Source organism: Canis lupus, chromosome 9, assembly GCF_011100685.1.
Source record: "Canis lupus familiaris isolate Mischka breed German Shepherd chromosome 9, alternate assembly UU_Cfam_GSD_1.0, whole genome shotgun sequence".
Classification (NCBI taxonomy): Eukaryota; Metazoa; Chordata; class Mammalia; order Carnivora; family Canidae; genus Canis; species Canis lupus.
This window is the reverse complement of record NC_049230.1, coordinates 36,340,703-36,360,046: the sequence shown is the minus strand read 5'-3', so window position 1 is coordinate 36,360,046 and position 19,344 is coordinate 36,340,703. Positions and strand designations below refer to the sequence as shown.

At 50.5% G+C, this 19,344-nt stretch overlaps 4 protein-coding genes across 17 annotated transcripts in view; 2 read left to right on the top strand and 2 right to left on the bottom strand.

The window, feature by feature from the left end:
• MYO19 (myosin XIX) overlaps window positions 1-9,695 on the top strand; it is a 46,709-nt gene extending 37,014 nt beyond the window's left edge. For 13 of the 14 annotated variants that reach the window (XM_038548001.1, XM_038548000.1, XM_038547999.1 and 10 more), the window contains 8 exons: window positions 903-1,010; window positions 1,922-1,992; window positions 3,068-3,171; window positions 4,835-5,001; window positions 5,134-5,263; window positions 6,748-6,833; window positions 7,527-7,829; window positions 8,896-9,695. In XM_038548001.1, coding sequence (XP_038403929.1) covers window positions 903-1,010; window positions 1,922-1,992; window positions 3,068-3,171; window positions 4,835-5,001; window positions 5,134-5,263; window positions 6,748-6,833; window positions 7,527-7,829; window positions 8,896-9,024 — 1,098 coding nt within the window. In that variant the 3' untranslated portion in view covers window positions 9,025-9,695. Of the gene's footprint in view, window positions 1-902; window positions 1,011-1,921; window positions 1,993-3,067; window positions 3,172-4,834; window positions 5,002-5,133; window positions 5,264-6,747; window positions 6,834-7,526; window positions 7,830-8,895 lie in introns of those variants that run through there. The other variant, XM_038548010.1, reaches the window with a different exon arrangement.
• Window positions 1-15,183, bottom strand: part of PIGW (phosphatidylinositol glycan anchor biosynthesis class W) — a 46,605-nt gene extending 31,422 nt beyond the window's left edge. Inside the window, exons 1-3 of the mRNA XM_038548018.1 lie at window positions 15,037-15,183; window positions 12,499-12,585; window positions 11,419-11,502 (exon numbers count right to left, since the gene is read on the bottom strand). The gene's annotated coding sequence lies outside the window, so the exon portion shown is untranslated. The remainder of the gene's footprint in view (window positions 1-11,418; window positions 11,503-12,498; window positions 12,586-15,036) is intronic.
• Window positions 9,455-15,234, bottom strand: ZNHIT3 (zinc finger HIT-type containing 3). Its single transcript, XM_038548025.1, has 5 exons — window positions 15,037-15,234; window positions 14,868-14,899; window positions 12,499-12,585; window positions 11,419-11,502; window positions 9,455-10,016 (listed from the first exon to the last, which is right to left on the bottom strand). The coding sequence occupies exons 1-5, from the start codon at window positions 15,120-15,122 to the stop codon at window positions 9,835-9,837; spliced, it is 471 nt and encodes a 156-aa protein (XP_038403953.1). The 5' UTR covers window positions 15,123-15,234; the 3' UTR covers window positions 9,455-9,834.
• Window positions 15,121-18,316, top strand: LOC100855647 (proteasome assembly chaperone 4-like). The gene is made up of 3 exons (XM_038546038.1): window positions 15,121-15,151; window positions 16,670-17,062; window positions 18,285-18,316. Exons 1-3 carry the CDS (start codon window positions 15,121-15,123, stop codon window positions 18,314-18,316), a joined length of 456 nt encoding a protein of 151 aa, XP_038401966.1.
• The last annotated feature ends 1,028 nt before the right edge of the window (window positions 18,317-19,344 follow it).

Here is a 19,344-nt window from a genome sequence, read left to right as displayed (position 1 = left end):
CCCAGTCTGCATGGGGTTGATAGTCTCACATGGAAGACTGAGACAGGAGACTGACAGATAATTAACATGATTGGAAGCCTAGGGGTTTGGGTGGGGGAAGACAGTGAGGGCCTCTCACCCACTGCTGATAGTGTGATCACGGAAGAGCAGTAGTTCTGTGAACCTCTGTGTCCTGGTCCATTCCCAGTTCGACAACTTCCTGCTCAAGCTGTCCTTGGCTAGCAGATTTGTCACCTCCTTAGCATCTTATGCTTTCTGCCATCTCAGCCCTTGCACATTCTGCTCCACCTTCCTGGGATGCCCCTTCCCCTGCCTCTGCCTCTCTCCCCCGCACTCCCACCCTCCACACCCCTTGTCCTAGCTGATGCCTTCTCCTCCTTCAGACCTCAGCCGAATCATCACCTGGAGGAAGCACTTTTGTTGGAGCCTAGATTTTGTGGGCACTTTCCTGCCTAGCCTCAGACACACCATTCAGGGGGCCAACCCCATGTCTGGCCCATCAGACCCTGGGCTTGGAGCAGCAGACTCACCATGTCCTTGTCCTGGCACATAGGGTGGTCTTAATGAGAACAACTGTTGCCTGAATGAATGGCAGTGGCTTCTGAGATTGTTCTCCTCTAAGAAGATTGCTTCAGTGAGAGTGGGGGAAGGGGAGCAGAGAGCAACCAGGTGTAGGATCACAGGTCAGGAAGCTCCCTGGAGGTGGAGGTGAGGAGCAGTAGGAGGGCAGGCCAGGAGGTGCTCAAACTCAGTGAGCACCTCCCATAACCATCCCAGAGCCTGGGAGGATCCCCATCTCAGGGCTGTGAGGACTGCCTCAGATGTCTGATGCAGTCAGTAACTGGGGCCCAGCTGATGCCCACAGGCATCCCCAATCTGCCTGACCCGTCTCCCCACAACAGGCCTCCCTGGAGCAGCTTCTACAGGTTCTGCATAGCACCACACCCCACTACATTCGCTGTATCAAGCCCAACAGCCAGGGCCAGGCGCACATCTTTCTCCAGGAGCAGGTAATTCACTGGACCAAAGCTGCTTTGCAGGGAGCTCCATCTGGCCAAGGCCCTGAAGGGGTGAAAGATAGAACATTATCCTTCATATGGAGTGACCAGAACGTGTCTCCTGGGTTGCGTCTCGCATTAGGGCATCTTGTGTCCCCTGCTTTGGTAGGACAGTCAGATATGGTCTGTGGTCTGTGCATGGCACAGTGAACCATCCAAGAAGGCTCCACTGCATCTTGCGCTCTATTCACCAAACCATGTTCCCTGATGAGACTAAAGCTGCCCCGAGGAATGGGTGACCTTTGTGATTAGCTGAAAGCCTGTATCGCCTTACAGTTTGTACACAGTGCAGCCATTTCTGACCAGAGGTAGAGTTTTTTCTAATTTGCACAAAAGCAGCCAGTGGCCAGCAGCTGCCCTTTGGGTACTGGGCTCTGAGATGTGAATGAGGTATGAGTGTTGCCCAATGCTTGGAGAGTATCCCCTGGCCTAAGGGTTTATGGCCAGGATCTCTCCACTCAGGTCCTGAAGAATCTTTACAATATAACCTCTTCACCCTCTCAGCTATGATTTACTCTGTTGTCCACAGAAAATAAATAAAAAACAAATTGGGTTGGGCTGCATGGTGAGGCAGAGCCTCTGCACTACTGGGAGTGGTGAGATAAAAGCAGGACCAGCACTTGTCTCAGCTGTATCAGAAGCCAGGCATCAGAAAAAGGAACCTAGGGCCACCAGAACCCTTTCTAGAAGGGAGATGTTCTTGAGGTCCCAAAGGGTATATCCCCATTAGCCAAGCCTCTGGACAGCCTGCAGGTTCATACTGACCAGGGCCACAGTATGGCCTCAGAAAGGGCAGAAGGAGTGGTATATCTGGCCTGCTGGCCCCATGCCGCAGGTGCCTACCCTGTCTCCCACACTTGCAGGTCCTGAGCCAGCTGGAGGCGTGTGGCCTCGTGGAGACCATCCACATCAGTGCTGCTGGCTTCCCTATCCGGTGAGTGGGCTGAGCCTACATGGGTCAGGGCCAGTCCTGGGATTCAGGTGTGATGAGAACTGCCCAGCCCAGAGCAGGAAGTGGAGGTGAAGAGAAAGAGGCAGGTCCACAGAGGTCAACCTGGAACTCGAGAGGCTTCACTTGTTCATTTATCCATTCTCTTTCATGTACTGTTTTGTACCGGGCACTGCTTCTAGCCTCAGTGAATAAGGAAGGTGAGCCTCTGCCTCTTGGAGCATATGTTCCTATGGGAACAAGTATAAGAAGTATAAAGTTAGGGATCCCTGGGTGGCGCAGCGGTTTGGCGCCTGCCTTTGGCGCAGGGCGCGATCCTGGAGACCCGGGATCGAGTCCCACGTCGGGCTCCTGGTGCATGGAGCCTGCTTCTCCCTCTGCCTGTGTCTCTGCCTCTCTCTCTCTCTCTCTCTGTGTGTGACTATCATAAATAAAAAAATTAAAAAAAAAAGAAGTATAAAGTTATACAGTGCTACAAAAGAAACAAAAAAACACTGCTCCATAGACTAATGGGGGAAGAGGATCTTTGGGCTGGTCAGGGAGGGGCCCCTTTAAGCAGCTCAGGTCTCTGGGAAGGGAAGGTTTGGGGGAAGAAACAGCAAGCACACAGCTCCCAACTTAGGAACTAAGATGCTAAAGTAACTGGAGTTTAGAGACCTGGGGGAGGGGGGCCGCACAGGAGGAAGCAAGGGAGGCTGTGGTGTCAGAGAAACCAGAGATGTGGCTGATTGTATGCAGCAGGAGCCATCCAGATGGGGAGAAGCCTGCAAGCCCCTTTGGAAGCAACCCGCAAATCCCCTAGGAAAAGGGCAAGCCCTTTGTTTGGGTAGCCCATGGCTGCAGGAAGAGCAAACCCAGTTTTAAATGGTCTCTACTGGCTTCCCGTGAGTGATTGTAGTAATCCCTCCAGAACCACCACTTCATCCATTCAGTGCACACAGGGCAGCGCCTCACTTGGCTGCTGAGTAGATTAAATAGAGGAACTCCCTGTGGCCCCAAGCGCTGTGTCAGGCCCATAGATGAAGTCCCTTCATTGTCTTCTACCTCCTTTGGCTTTCAGAATCTCTCATCAGAACTTCGTGGAACGATATGAATTACTGAGAAGGCTCCGTGCTCGCACATCCTCTGGCCCCCACAGCCCATCTCCTGATGAACGGCACTCAGGTGAGTGGGGCCCATTTGATACTCATTTGTTCAAGCACAGTTAACTGAGCACCTGTCCTGGGCCATCTCAGAGCTAGGAGCAGGGCATTCAGAGCAGAGTAAAACATGGCCCTAGCCTCATGGTTCTTGGTTCAGTGGAGGAAACAGACTAAAAGAAGACAAACAGTGGGGAAAGTAGAAAGGCAGAGGTAGGAACAGAATGCTGTGGGGAGTGCTGGGGAGGTGTGAATCAGGGAAGGCTTCCTAGAGGAAGTGGTGTCTGAGGACAGATGATATTGACCAGGTGAAGGGCATTCCACAAGACAGGTAATTGAACAGAGGCCTGCAGGCAGGAAACAACACTGTGTGTGAGGCACTCCAGGCCAATTTTGCCTGCCCATAAGGGCAGAGAACAGTTGGAGGTGAGCCTGGGGTGACAGGCAGGCCATATCAGAGAAGGGAATTCTCTGAACAGATGGAGGCATCTCAGAGGAGGAAGGGAGTGATGTTAGCCTTGTGCTTTCTGGAGACCACTGTGGGGCCCCCATAGCAGACCATGGGAGTGAGGCTGTTATGTTGGCCAGAGTCCAGAGAAGCTAGAGATGTGGCTATAGTGGGCAGTGTTGGGAAGAAACTGGCCAGACTGTGCCTGGCCTATGGGGAAGAGGGGTTTGGGGAAGGTTGCTGACTTGAAATCCAGGTCCCTGGAGTCATCTGATGGAGAGGTCTTCAAGACACTCGGCAAACTCTAGTCAAGGGAAAGGTCTGGCATGTGGCCCCAGTTTGGAGGTTGTCAGCTGGTAGGATAAGACCCCTCCCCCTCCGCACAGGTGGAGGAAGAGGCCAAGGACTGGGTGTGAGGCCTCTGCTCAGCAGGATCCCACCCCAGCAGTAGGTGCTCCCACACACACAACCTTACCCTGGAGCCTGTCAGACCTGGGACAGTTCTGCTTCCCCTCCTCTCTCAGGCACGGTTTTGTCACTTTCATTCTTTCTCCCACCTCTTTCCTCCCCTTCTCTTCTGATCTGTTCTACTGCACTGTCTTGTCCCCAAAGCCCCCTTCGCCCCTGGTTGATTTTGCGGTTTCTCGTCTACGGCGTCTTCTTTGGCAGCCTCTGTCCCCAGAGAGGCACTGGGCAACAAAAGGTGGTCAGAGCCCTCAGGTAAATCCTCTACAGGAGCCAGTCCTGCATGCCGCGGGAGGTCAAGCAAGGGGATCTGCTGGGCCTCCCTGGGACTGGGATTTGTTCTCCCTTTTCTCCTACATGGCAGGGAGTTAAGGGGTCATGGGGAAAGGGAATGGCCCAGCTGCCCTGCTTGGCCCTCAGCATGTTGGGGCCTTGGAACAAAGGCTGGCTGAGTAGCCTGGGTTTCCAGATTGGAGTCCTGCCACCAAGTGCCCTTTGCCAGCTTGCCCAGGGGACCCATGGGAATGGAGGCTGCAGGCTAGCCCAGGGCACAGTCACAAGTGGGGATTCCAGTGTTCCTCAGAATAGCCAAGGCCTGAGGAACAACAGAGGGGTCACCTATGGCTTCCCCAAAAAAGGATGAAGAAGTGGTTAGAGGCAAGAACAGCAGCAAAGAAGCCTGTGGAGTATTGGGGAGACCAGAACCAATTTCTTAAGTCTGTAGAAGTGTGCAGATGACCAAGAGCTGATGGGACCTCTGTCTCCCATCCTACAGAAGGGTCTCCGTGCACGGAGGCGGCCACACTGCAACCTCTCCTCCAGGACATCCTCCACACTCTACCAGCTCTGTCTCAGGCTGCAGCCACACTTGGTGACCCAGCTGAGGCCACACCAGCCCCAGTTTGTTGTGGCAGAACCAAGGTGTTCATGACTGACTCCATGGTAAGCTGGTTTGTGCTAAGGAGGGGAATTCACACAAGCCGGCCTCGTGCTCCTCAGCAGGACGTAGTATAGGACCACTTCAGGGCAGTGGGAAGAGAGGCCAAGGACCTCAGTGGATACTCCTCCTTCCAGCTGGAGCTTCTGGAACATGGACGTGCCCAGGTGCTGGAACAATGTGCCCGCTGCATCCAACGTGGCTGGAGGCAACACTGGCACCGCAAGCAGGAGAGGCAGAGGCAGGCCGCTGTGCTCATCCAGGCAGGTAGGAGGGGCAGGGCCCTGGGCACACAGCCACAGTTCCAGGCCAGCAGACAGGCCTGCGTGTAGCCACTGTCAGCTGCCGCAGACCCCACATGATACAGATTTCCTTTGAAATGGTGCTCTTTGAGACCCCATATGCCAAGGGTGTGTCCCAGCCTCAAGACATTGACAGCACGACCTTATGGTGCATTGGGATTCAAATTCTGATATACCTCACCCAGAGTGTCTCTCCAATTCAGTGGAAACTAGGTCACACCACAAATAAGGGTGCTCTGTAGGTAGCAGAGGCTAAAAATTTGCCTTGAATTCCCAGACCTAGAGAGCAGTTTTTGCCATCTTCCTTTTTTTCTATGACAAATCATTACCTATTGCGTCCAGGGCTCGTAATGAGTTTGAGAAGGCAAAAATTAACAAGATTTGATTCATCAAAGGAAAAGATATAGGAACCATGTTCATGGTAATCATATTTTGAAAAAAATACGAGAAACAATCCACGTATCTGACAGTGGTAAAGCCACGGCTATATTATGGACTATCCTTATGATGCAGCTAGGAAGTTGTTCTGAAGAGTGTTTTAAATTTAATGGAAAACCACTTCCAATATGATATTCAAACCAGGATGCCAAACTGCACATCAGGGGTGATGTTACCTTCCTTAAATGTGTTTCTGTGTGTATAGACATAAAAAATCATATAAGGAAGCATTATAGAACAGTGAGGGTTGGTGGGACACCAAGGTGGCTCAGCGGTTGAGTGTCTGCCTTTGGCTCAGAGTGTGATCCCAGAGTCCAGGGACCGAGTCCCACGTCGGGCACCCTGCATGGAGCCTGCTTCTCCCCCTCTGCCTGTGTCTCTGCCTGTGTCTCTCATGAATAAATAAATAAAATCCTTAAAAAAAAAAAAAAACTGTAAGCGTTGGTGAAATAACAGGATTTGGATCTGTCTTTAAACTTTTTAGTTTTCTAGAATCCAAATGTGTTAATATTGAATGGAATAGCCCCTTTTCTGAATGCAGTTGTAACAAAAAGAACCAGAAAATGCTGAAATTGCAAGAGAAGGAAATGAAAACTGCCACATGATCAGTCTACCATCCAGTAGTTCTCCCATTTACCAACACGTGGGTGCACAGTGGGGTCACGGTTTGTGAATTCATAAAGCCAGTAAGCAAATTCAACTGAAGATTTCCCAGAAAAGAGAACCCTTCTGTTCCCTGGGCATTGCCCCAGACAGACCCTAACGCAGGAGGTGAGTGTGCTCCCCACTGCCCCTGTCATGCGAGGTCTCTCCCAGCCTAATGGTCTGAGAGAGAGATCTTTCAGAGCCAGGGTTCCTTCAGAACTGACTTTAGTTCCCTATCTTATGTAGTGGCACAGGGTAGCATTCATGGAAAAGGCACCTATTCCAAACTTCTTCAGCACCAAGTTAACAATAGTTCTAATGAACTATTGTCTAATGACTTCTTTTGTTTCTGGGCAAATCCCTTAGCCATCCGTTCCTGGTTAACTCGGAAACACGTCCAGAGACTGCACACAGCTGCCACAGTCATCAAGCGTGCATGGAAGAGATGGAGAGTGAGTATGTGACTCAAGTAGTCAGGATGGATGGACAGCTTGGTACCAGATGGCCCTGGGTTGGAATGCTGGCCCTGCCACTGCACACTGGATGGCCTGATCCTCGTGCAGGAAATACCACCTGTCTCGCAGGGTGGCTGAGACATACAAAGGGTGGTGTAAACAACTCCAGGAGTATAGTACAAACCATGAAATTGGGCAGCCCCGGTCGCACAGCAGTTTAGCGCCGCCTGCGGCCCAGGGTGTGATCCTGGAGACCCGGGATCGAGTCCCACATCGGGCTCCCTCTGTGGAGTCTGCTTCTCCCTCTGCCTGTGTCTCTGCATCTCTCTCTCTCTCTCTCATATGAATAAACAAATAAAATATACAAAAATAAAAGTAAATAAAAAAATAAAAACCATGAAATTATTTAAAGGGGTGAATTTTATGATAGATCAATTAGATTTCAATAAGGCTATCATATAAAAAGGCTATCTTTAAAGTGGCATACATCAGGACTAAGTACAGTTGCCTTGGGTAAAAAGTTCAGCCACATGGTGCCAATCTAGTTGAAGGCATCCAGCTGTTCAACAGTCAGGTGCCCTTCAGTTAACCTCATTAAGCTGTATCATTAAAGATAGTTTTGGTTTCCATTAAGAGCTAATAAATTGAGAAATATAAAGTAGCATTTTTTTTTTTTTTTTTTTTTTAAAGATTGGAATGGCCTTCCTTGCTTCTAAAGAACTGGATGGTGTGGAGGAAAAACACGTGTCTCCAGTTCCCCTTTCCACAGGCTCCTGCCTGCTGCCACAGACACAGAGCAGCCTCCTGGCAGCAATAATCCGCCTCTGGCCCCTGGGACTGGTCCTTGCCAATGCATCGGTGGGTGTCCAGGGCTTTCGGAGGAAGCTGGTGGTCTGGGCCTGCCTCCAGCTACCCACGGGGAGCCACAGCAGCTACAAGGTCCAGACAGCACAGGAACAAGCTGGCATCACATCCATCCGAGCACTGCCTCAGGTAAGCTGTGGACAGGATGGCCATCCTGCCCAAGATGGCTCTAAGCCCCTCATGTCCCCGTAGAAGGCAAGAGGCTGGGAAAAGGGCTGTCCTGCCCCTGCTCTGCCCCTGCTCGGACAGAACTCTCTGTTTCCCAGCTGGCTGCGAGTCTGGGTTGTTTCCATCACTACAACTAGGAATTTTCTAGAGCCCTTTCACTTTTTAAAAACTGCCTCTGACTTTTCTGGCATCTCCTCTGAATCTCCATAACTAGTCTCACTTTTTAAAAGTTTAGGTTGTGGGCAGCCCCGGTGGCGTAGTGGTTTAGCGCTGCCTGCAGCCCGGGGTGTGGTCCTGGAGACCCGGGATCGAGTCTCACGTCGGGCTTCCTGCATGGAGCCTGCTTCTCCCTCTGCCTCTCTGCCTCTCTCTTCGCTCTCTCTGAATGAATGAATAAATAAATCTTTAAAAAAATAAAAATAATAAAAATTTAGGTTGTGATGACAGCTTATACTCTCAAATAGCACTGAATTTAGCATATTTTCCTCCAATTATTACTTGGTTTATCTCCTGTTCCAGCTGCACAAATGACAAGCAGGTAAGTCGGTGGTCCCAGAACTCTTTTTATATTATGGGCTCATGCTCAACCTCTTACATGGGGTCACAGCAAGGATTAAGGGACACAAGTCAAAAGGAAGGAAACAGTGGGTTTCCATACCAAAAGAAAGGATGTAATCTGGATAAAGTCTCCTATGACAACAAACAGGCTAGCCAGAGTATAAACAGAAGTGTAACTGTTTGCTCTTCCAGTTTTAAGCAGTCTTAACACTGTGACAGGTAATACTCTTAGGGGAGAGCTCCTTCACCCATCACGCCGAATGGATGTGAAATTTTATATTTTAATACTGCTTTGGACTTTGCCACTGGTTTAGAATGAGAAAAAAGCATTAACTCAATCCTGCTCTTGCTGTGACTCTCATACCAGTACTTGTCCACACCTCTGCATTTCTAGCATTTGCTCTTTGAGGCACCTGGAGGCTGGCACTCCTGGGAGCTGGAGTTAAGCTCTTATCTTATCTCTCCCTAGGGCTCAGTCAAGTTCCACTGCAGAAAGTCTCCACTGCCATATGCTGACATCTGCCCTGAACCGTCACCCTATAGTGTTACTGGCTTTAATCAGATTCTGCTGGAAAGACACAGCCTGGGCCACGTGTGATGTCTTCTCACCTCTCAGCCTCACCTGGCTGGGCAATCCTTTGGTGCCTTTTTGTCTACGAGGCCTTTTCCTGCCAGCTGCCTTGCCAAAGACATTTAATCCACACAAAGCTGCCAAACTACTCCCACAGCAACTCCAAGCACCTGAGAGCGAGTAAAGGCTGCCACAGCCCTACACAAGGGACCTGGGGCTCCCATTGACATCTCCGAGCCCTCACAGGGGTCAGGGGCTGGTTACCAAATCAGGGCTAAGAAACCTCAGGGCCACAGAGCACTACTTCCCACATTTTACTACCCTCATAGATCCAACTTGGCAGTGGAGTCTGTCACTATAGTGGGGCTCCCCTGATTCCCTACAAACAGAACAGACGTCGGCTTGAAATTAGCTCTAAAATTTCAACTGGGATATTTACAGGAACAAAACCCTACTATTTAATACATTGATTTATTTAATGTAATTTCAAGCAATTATGAATTAAGGATGAACAAAGCAATTTACCATCAAATCACTGTATCTTGATTTTATTTAGCGACATTAAGCAAGTTTTAACTCAGATGAGTATGAAACTTGACAAATTATGTGTGATGTCTAAACTGCACCAAAATTAAAACATTTAAAGACAACTATCTGAATGTTAAGTTCTCTCTCCAATAAAGGGTTTACCACCTCGAGTATCCTCATCTTGCCTGAAACACACACCCTTTGTGCGGCACACCCTTGCTGAGGGCCCCACGCTAGCTCTTCTGGGGGGAGGAGGCAGGTTCTTAGAGTCACGCACACGTGTTCGAGTGAGCAGGACAATAGTCCATCTTAGGAATCCTCATCCTGGGATGGTTCCACAATCCGTAAACAACAGTCTGCAAACTCCACAAACAAGGGCTCCTGCATGCAGGCTCGCATGAGCTTCGCCTTGTTGTCGCCCTGATCGAGGCTGACCATCAGCTGTCTAAGGTGTGGGTTGAGCAGCAGGCTTCTTAATGCTGCAGACTCCCCTTAAAAATGAAGAAGCAAGCCAGAGTGAGTTCAAGTGGAAACAGGTGATAGCTAAAAGCTAAATGTGTCCAGTGTAGTACATATCAAGGGTGCTGCTTCCCAAGAACGGAACCAATGCTCCACATAAACAGGATGAGGTCAGCATATCAGATGATCTCCAAGTTAAATGCCATCACAGGTTCTTATTCTTGGGATCTCTGTAAATAATTTAACTTTATGCCATTTCAACTAGGACAAAACCTCAGCACCAATACAGAGGACAGCAGCAAGTTGCTGGCATGCTCTGTTCTTAGGCCTGAAGGGTCTCACTGGTGAGGAGACTTCTACCAAATACTCTGGATGCTGCTGACGCCAGCACATGGCCCTTGCACAGCAGCCTCAGAACAGATACTGACGTCTGCATGGTGCTTTATAGTTTACAAAACTTCACACCTGCCCTCAGGCTTATCACTGCTGTGGGACTGGGTGCACAGCAGGGTGGGCCTGATGATGAGACGGAAACAATGAAACCTCCCATGTTCAGGAACTGCACTGACTTGTTAATCACACATCATAGAGCTGCCACAGGACTGACCGCACAGGCCTACAACAACACTGGACATTATTAACACCCCAGTCCCTCTAAAAACCCAAATCCAGGGATTACCATCTGTTGTGATGGCCAGACCGCACACTGAGCCCAGGGTAGGTGGGAATAAATGCCAGCCCCTGCCCTATAGACTGGTGGGGGAGAGAGATTAACATAAAATACGACGGGTATATTTCAAGGCCCTATGGGAAGGTGAAAAGTGCTTACTTCTGAGAAAGACAAAAGGTCAAAAAAAGTTTAGCTGAGGAAGGGTAACCTGAACCAAGCCTTGAGGGAGAATTTTGCCAACCCACCAAACCAGTAGGATTCCAGGCCAAGGGAATTGTAGGGAGGCTGGGAGGTGTGGAAGCCCTGAGTGTTTACAGAATTGTGTGGCTAAAGGACTCTGCATGCCATCCTCAAGGACAGGGGACCCTTAACACAGGTTTGAGCTGCACGGGCCCACTTATATACAAGGTTTCTTCCCCACAAATACAGTGCTATAAATGTATTTTCTCCTCCTCGTGATTTTAACATTTTCTTTGCTTTCATTCACTTTATTGTAAAAATGCAGCATATAATACATAAAACATACAGAACACATGTTAATCAACTGTGCTATCAGTAAGGTTTCCAGTCAACAGGAGGCTATTAGTAGTTGTTTTGGAGAGTCAAAAGTTATACACACACATTTTCAACTGCAGGGTGGTTGGGCAGGAGCCCTACCCCTGCACTATTGGGTCACCTGTATTTAATAACTTAAAAAAAAATCACTTTCTATACATTGGATTAAATGTATCAGTGGTTGATAAAGAAGCACAGCACAGACTTACCTAAATTCTTTAAATTCTGTAAAGAAACTCTGTCCTCTTCCTCATCGCTATTGAGAAAATCAGCTACAGACTCCTCATCATCATCTGAGGAATACAGAACACAAGTAATTATGATTAGAAACAAAACCTAAATGCCAGAGTCTAACAACTACTCCAACAGATTAAAAATGTGCACACCAGTGACAGTAGTAGGGGTAAGCAGGTATTGACAAAACAAAGTGATCTTTTCTAGGATTTATGACTATACCAACATTCCTCTTTTTGGGAAGGAAGGTGAAGCAAAGAACTGGGGAGTTTAATAAATGCTTACTCTACGTGTTTTCTCTGTGCTCTTCGAGCCAGGAGCCTGATTTTCCAATTCCTATTTTAGTATATGTGCTGCCGAAGTGAGCACTGATTTTCCAATTCCTAATCTCTCCAGCTCACTATAGCTCCAACCCTGTCAGGGGCTGAAAAACTAGGTGCTCTGTAAAAACCTGCTAAAATGAACACTTTGTGCTTTCAGCATGGCCAGAAATTTCTGACACAGCCTGAACCCAACAAGGAACTTTCTCAAAGGGCAGAAATAGGTTATTGGCACCCAGGAGGGGCTGCTTTCAGAGCCTGGCATGGTACATGGAGATACTGAAGTCTGGAGAGATGGATGGGATGACAGCCCACTCCCACAGTAAGCTGTGAGGAGTGCCCAGCAGCCAGAAGGTGACCGGGGCCAAAGGCAGCATCCCGCATCCCGCCTGAGCCTAGCTCCGGTAAACAGACAGCTCCAGCCAGGCCTGGGGAGGAAGGAAGACCCGAAGCCATGATTGGGGAGAAGACTCCTGCCAGCAGAGTCCACCCCTCACCCCCACACCACAGCGACCCGCCTTCTCGCCCTCTTATTTCTTGTCCTTAACAATGCCCTGAGGCTGCTCTAAAATACACAACAGGTGCCTCCACTCTTGGTGCTCTGCGCTAATAAGGAAGCTCTTGCTCCTTAATGAAGCATCGTTCCTGACTCCCAGTCCCAGTCCACATCTCCTTTCAGCCTTTTCTATTTAAAACCCTTTCCTAGGTTGGTTTCTTTGAAGTCAACCAACCCACCTTTGTTTTCTGTAGGCTTTATAGTTTTTGCTGTAACAGCTGACCTTATCTTTTTCTCAGTAGGACGAGTTTCAGGGTTGCATTGCTCTGAAAGAGACACAAATCAGATGCACGTGTCACTTCTGCTTTAGTGACAAGGCCGCACTTCCCCACCAAGCCAGCATCTAGGTGGGAAACATGTATAGGGTAAGGGATGTGAGTAGGGACAGGGATGGATACAAAGGAAGCGAGGAATCCAATCAAAGGGCAGCATCCAGAAAATGAGTAACCATGAGCAGAGGACGGAGGAAGCAGGCCTCATGCACCCTGAAGGGCTGTCCTCACCCTCCTTATCCCGCCTAACCATAGGGCTCTCACCAAGGTTAAGTGGCACACTGACTTCAATTAGCAAACTATTTTCTCAGCAGTTTCAGATGCCAAATCTGCATGTACCACATGCCACTGGGATTACAATGATGAAAGTCATGAGGCCCGCTCCAAGGGGTTGAGCCTTAGGGATGACAGCTAGACATGAGTAAGCGGAGTCTGATCTACATCACCTGAAAGGACTGGGAGACAAAGGGGAAGCGCTGCCAGGTGGAAAAAGCATTCCTGGGAGAAAGGTCTACAGCTGAAAGGTCAGACCCCTGGAAGACTAGGATCACGGTGCAAGGACAAGGTGACGAACAACTCCCAGCTGATGGACAAGGCAGGCCCCGCGGGTGGCTGGGGCTCAAGTGGAGAAAGGAGAAGAATACCACATTTTGGCCTTTCCTCCCCAAACCAGTGTCTCTCATCAAAGGCACAGGTAGTTTTCAGGGTAGAAAGATCTTTAATGGTGTGACATAGTCTCACATGCCACAGATATTTATCTGCATCAATACCAATTACCAGAAGTGCCCCCAACCCCCCTTCAGCTGTGACAACAGAAACATTGTCACAATGTGTCTCCCTCGGGAGAGCAACACCACTAAGAACCACTGACTGCTACACCACTGACTGCTACAGAGGCTGGAGGTGAGTTACTCAAATGTGTATTTCAGGAGAAACCCTGGCAGTAGCAGGGCCACACAATTAAGAGCTCCAGATTACCTCGAAATGCCCTACGGGGTTCACAGAGATGCCACCCAAGGCTGCACAGCCAGAGCAAAGCTAACCAACCCGGCTTCCCAACCCTATTTCCAGCCAAAACAGTACTACTTCTTTCCTATCTTGAACTGAAAAGTTTCCTTTGAAATGGTCCAGAGATATTAGGATAAAAAAAGAGCCAAGGGAGCAATGCAGCTTGAAACATACCTCTAAGTCAGACACTGCAGAGGATGACACTAGATACATAAAATTAATAAGCAACTTTAACCAAAGAGTCAACCCAGCATGAGTTCCTGGGCAAGAGTCCCTGAGGACTGAGGAGACGCCCAGGATTGGCCGTTAATATGTAGATGTAGCAACACTAATCACTACCTCGTTGTTTCTTTCTTTCTTTCTTTCTTTCTTTTTTTTTTAAAGATTTATTTATTTATTTAATGATAGACACAGAGAGAGAGAGAGAGAAAGAGGCAGAGACACAGGAGGAGGGAGAAGCAGGCTCCATGCCGGGACTCCAGGACTGCGCCCTGGGCCAAAGGCAGGTGCTAAACTGCTGCGCCACCCAGGGATCCCCTACCTCGTTTCTAACAAGATACTTAAAGGAAAGAAAATGGGGGCACCTGGGTGGCTCAGTAGTTGAGCAACTGCGTGGGCTCAAGTCGTGATCCAGGGATCCTGGGATCGAGTCCCACAGTAGGTTCCCCACAGGGAGCCTGCTTCTCCCTCTGCCTCTGTGTCTCTCATGAGTAAACAAAAATCTTGAAAGAAGATAAATAAAGGAAAGAAAATGTTCTTGTTAACTTCAGCCAGCACAGCTTCAGCGCCAGAATACTAAGATGAAGAAACTGCTAGGGCAGACTTTGATGGCCAAAGCTGTCCCCCAATTTTTTTTTCCAAAAAGATTTATTTATTTATTCATGAAAGACAGAGAGAGAGAGAGAGAGAGAGGCAGAGACACAGGCAGAGGGAGAAGCAGGCTCCACGCAGGGAGCCCGACGTGGGATTCGATCCCGGGTCTCCAGGGTCACACCCCGGGCTGCAGGGGGCGCTAAACCACTGAGCCACCGGGGCTGCCCCGCTGTCCCCCATTTTTAAAGGCGGGGGGACCGGTCTGAACGACGAAAGGTAGAGAAATCCTTGACTTTTCAAAATCCGGGAAGGCATTCACAGAGGTCCCCCGGGAGCTCCGACGGGAGAGAGCGAGGCAAGGTAGGAGGGAGTGCGGCGGGACGCGGGGCCTGCCCGGCGGAGGGGAGGGGGGGAGGAGGGGGAGGGGGGGGAGGAGGGGGAGGAGGGCCTCTTACCTTTGTGTTTCCGGAAGCAGGTCACCGAGCAGCTGTAACAACAGAGGCCACGGGCCGCGTCAACCCGAAAGGCCTCGCGGGCTCTCCCGGGGCCCCCGCCGCCCCGCCCGGCCCCCGCCGGCCCCCCGCCGCCCCGCCCGGCCCTCCTCCCCACGACCCCCTCGCTCACTAAGGCACGCGGCAGGCGGGGCAGCGGTATTTGGGTTTCTCCAAGCAAATCACGCAGACGACGGCGCTGCAATTGAGCGACGCCATGGTCGCTGGCGGCCTCGCTCCCACGGGACGTGCCAGGCTCCGGCCGCAGGTCCCACGCCGCTCGCGGGCTTTGCCCCGTTTCCTTAACCGGAGCCAATCGGCGCGCGGCGCTCCCTGGCAGTCAGAAGCAGTGGATCGATCCTGCTCCTTGCTCCAGTCCTGAGGAGTAGAAAGTCGATGCACTCGATGCGCATCCAGTAGCGGCTCTGGCGTCCCCGATTAGATCACGCTGTCGCCGGAGAATTTGTTATGTAGCCCCGTCCCTGTCCCTAGGGAACTCTGTGACTTGGACCAGGTCATCGTCACTCTCCAGTTCTGTAAAAAGAATGTGGGACTAGGGCAGCCCGGGTGGCTCAGTGCTTGGGCGTCTGCCTTTGGCTCAGGGCATGATCCTGGGGTCCCGGGATCGAGTCCCACGTCGGGCTCCCTGCATGGAGCCTGCTTCTCCCTCTGCCTGCGTCTCTGCCGCTCGCTCGCTCGCTCTCTCTCTTTCTCTCTCCCTCTCTCCCTCCCTCTCACTAATAAATAAATAAAATATTTGGGAAAAAAAAAAGAATATGGGACTAAATGCCCTTTACCTCTGACTTGGAATTTCTGAATCTTGCCAGGGCACTGGGTTTTCTTCCCCCTCGACACTCCATTTACTTATATCTAGCAGATGAGAAGTCCAGACCCTGGCCAAACCAGAATCGGTTAGATTGAGTGACATACACGTGCTCTTCCCTACTTAAGCCCCTTTTATCTCAGGAAAGAAAGATGAGGCTTAACCACTGACAAATGTTTATTGAACTCCAAGTGACAGCACTGTCCTGCTCAGATGCTGGGCTGGGGACACCCAGGCAATAGTAGGCACAGTCTCTGTCCTCTAGGAGCCCAAAGCTTAAAGGCAAAAGGGGGAAGGGAGACAGACTGTCTTAGGTCCTACCGATGCTAGCCTGCACTTGCTCAGCCCTGAGAGTGCCTCTTCAAATTTTGCACCCTAGCCTCCTCACTTGACTCACCCTAGTCCCAGCCCTTGGTGAGATAGCTTGGTCAGGGGACAGATGAGTGAGCTCTGGCCTGGAGGTGGGGATCCCGGCCTACTGAGTCCAGATGGATGAACTGTGACGGGCCTTGAGTGGCACCTCAGGCTTTAGGAACAATTACGTTTAACTGGCAGCCTGTGCCTCCTTGAAGCCGTAAGCACTGCCCAGCCTAACCAGGGCTCCCATCCCACATGTCCAGTGCCCCACCTAGGGTCATAAGTCATTCTCACTCCCAAGTGCCTCCACCTTTGTGTTGAGCCTATCAGCCCTCAGGATCCCACTACAATAAGGGCCCCACATGAGTATAATTGTTTTTGTGGATAAATCTGCTATGCCCAAGGCAACTGTTTGAGTCTTGGCTCAAACCCCTCCATGGCTATGTGACTTTTACCTTCTCTGAGGTAGCTCACCTACTGGTGTGGATGTGCACGCACGCTTCCCTGAGCTGTTGAGAAGCAGAAGACTGTGTGTAAAAATGTTTGTAATTTGAGCAGAGCTGGAGACTCAGTGCTTGTGGGCCAGTGGCCGCTGGGCCACATGGAGGGGCCGCTGCAGGTGGGGATGTCTCTCTGCACAACTTCAGTGGGAGACTGTGGGGGCAGATCATCCATTTCCATGTCATGCAGCTGATGGACTCACTCTTCCTATGGGTGTGGGCCACGCCGCACCTGCGCAACCTCACAATGACCATGTGCAACCGCTACGATTCCATCCCCGTGTCTACCTCCCTCCTTGGAGACACTTCTAACATGACCTCCATTGGCTTCGCCCAGCGCTTAGCCAGAAAGACCAACAAACAGGTGTTTGTCAGCTATAACCTTCAAAATACAGACAGTAACTTTCCATTACTGGTACAGAACAGGATCAAGGAAGAAATGAAGGCTTTTCAGGAAAACTTCTGGCACAGTGGCAGAAGTGAGGATTTTTAACTTATGTAAAATATACATGTGAGTAAACAGGGATGCCTGTAAACAGGGATGCATGATCCTGAGGTCTGGGTATCAAGTCCCACATCAGGCTCCGTGTAAGGAGCCTGCTTCTCCTTCTGCCTATGTCGCTGCCTCTCTCTCTGTGTCTCTCATGAATGAAAATATAAAACCTTAAAAAAAGAAAATACATGTAAGTAAATGGATTGAATTTTTTTTTTGATTGAATTGTTTAAAAAATGTTGTAATTTGAAGCACTACAAAGCGTTGACACCCAGAGTCTGTAACTCCTGGAGCTCAGGTCCCAAACCTATATGTGCAGATGTCAGGCCCTAAGTCCCTCAAGGCTGGGGTCCTGAAGCTCAGGCCCCTCCAAAAGGGTTCTGCCATCAGCCTCTATGGTCCACACTCAGGGAGCATAAGCCACTATCCATCCCTGCTTTGGCTTTGCCAAACTGTCCTGAGGATGCTGTCCAGTTCCTAGTGCTGAAGTGGCATGGATTCCCTACCTGCCCAGCATGCAGCTGCCCTTATGTAAACCAGCACTGGCCTGAAATCTAAGACATGTCCACAATGACCCCCAAATCAGCAGCATTCCCTGTATTCTTTTTGTTTAAGATTTTATTTATTTATTCATGAGAGACACAGAGAAAGAGAGGCAGAGACACAGGCAGAGGGAGAAGCAGGCTCCATGCAGGGAGCCCAATGTGGGACTCAATCCTGGGACTCCAGGATCATGACCTGAGCCAAAGTCAAATGCTCAACCTCTGAGCCACCCAGGCATCTCCATTTCCTTTATTCTTCAACAGCTGTGACCATCCCAGAGCCACCTCAGTAGGCCCATGCTGACCTGGGAAGGCCAAAGGTCAGTGATTTGTCTAGGCCATACTTGATTCCTGTGCCCTGGCTGGCACCCAGTAGAAATTTGCTGACTATGTATGACACCACTATCCACTCCAGATTTTTCCTGTGATTGTTTGGAGGCTGAGATCTGAAAGTCTCTATAATTTTCAAGGCTCGACAACCCCCTCACCCACATCCAAATCATGCTGATTCCTCTACCTTTGGGTCCAGAAATGTTGATATAAGCAGAAAGAAGTTTCTGGAATTCCTCTCATGCACATTCCACACAGTTAAGACAGCCTTCCCTCTACTCTGGGAGGCCCCCCAACTTTCCCAGACAGCTACACCCCTCCTGCTCCAATGTCCAGTGAAGGAGGTGGCTCAGCTGTGGTGGCGATGAGGTTGAGGGGCACCAAAAGGCCGAGCAAGCCCAGTATAGATCTTCTTGGCAGTGACCAGTTCAGAGAAAAATGACAGGCATGACTCCAGGCCCGGCAACTACATGTCCACACTGATGTAGCCACCCTTAGCAGCACCCTGGTTCTCCCTGGACCCCCGCCAAACCCATCCTAGCAGTTGTCGCACCTCCCCCAGCCGGACCAAGAGAGGGGTGAGGTAATAATCAAGGCAGAATGATTTTCAGAGCTCCGCCACCTTGCAGGCGCTGTCCAGCGCATTCTGGGGACCAACCCCAAAGCCCGGCGCTGTGCGTGGAGGGCCCGGCCCGGCGTCCAACGCCGCCAGAGGGCGCTCCAGGTCCAGATTGGCCCAGGTGTAGCGGAGCTCGAGCTGGATTGGAGTCAACTCCATCCCACTCGCTGTGGGAGCCAAGGCTGTCTCGCTGAGCAGGGAGGCGGAAATCCAGGCGCTGGCCGGTACCTCCAACATTGCCAAGTGGCAGGAAGGGAGTGGAAAGATCGGTGCTGAAGCCGGCGACCGGATGGGCAGGAGTGTCTCCTTCACGAAAGCAAGAGGACTCCAATTGCAACTGGCAGTCCGGGGGCAACTCCCCGACCCCTATAGCTCTATACTTCCTGGCATTCCCAGGGGGAGGAGAGCCAGCTGCAAGCTGGCCACCCACATTAGCTGATAAAAGTTTAGCCATACTTCAGGAGCATAGGATTACTAACTAGGGCCTGAGCCACCTCTCTGCACCTTCCCGGGTGGGCAGAGGGATCTAGTCACCCAACCTGAGCTACATGTTGCAGTTATCAGAGACAGGGATTCATTAGGCTGGGCTCTCAGCTTTTTGCTGCAGCCCTAACACATTTATCCACACACATACACATACCCTCCGCCAGGGCATAGGGGACCCAGGGCCAACACCAAAAGAAGTGTCCGAAATTGGGGTTTTTAGGGGACCTACTGCCTCATTCTCTTCTGCTCCCCCACCCCTATCTCTCACTGTCCTCTGGTATCTAAGTAGTT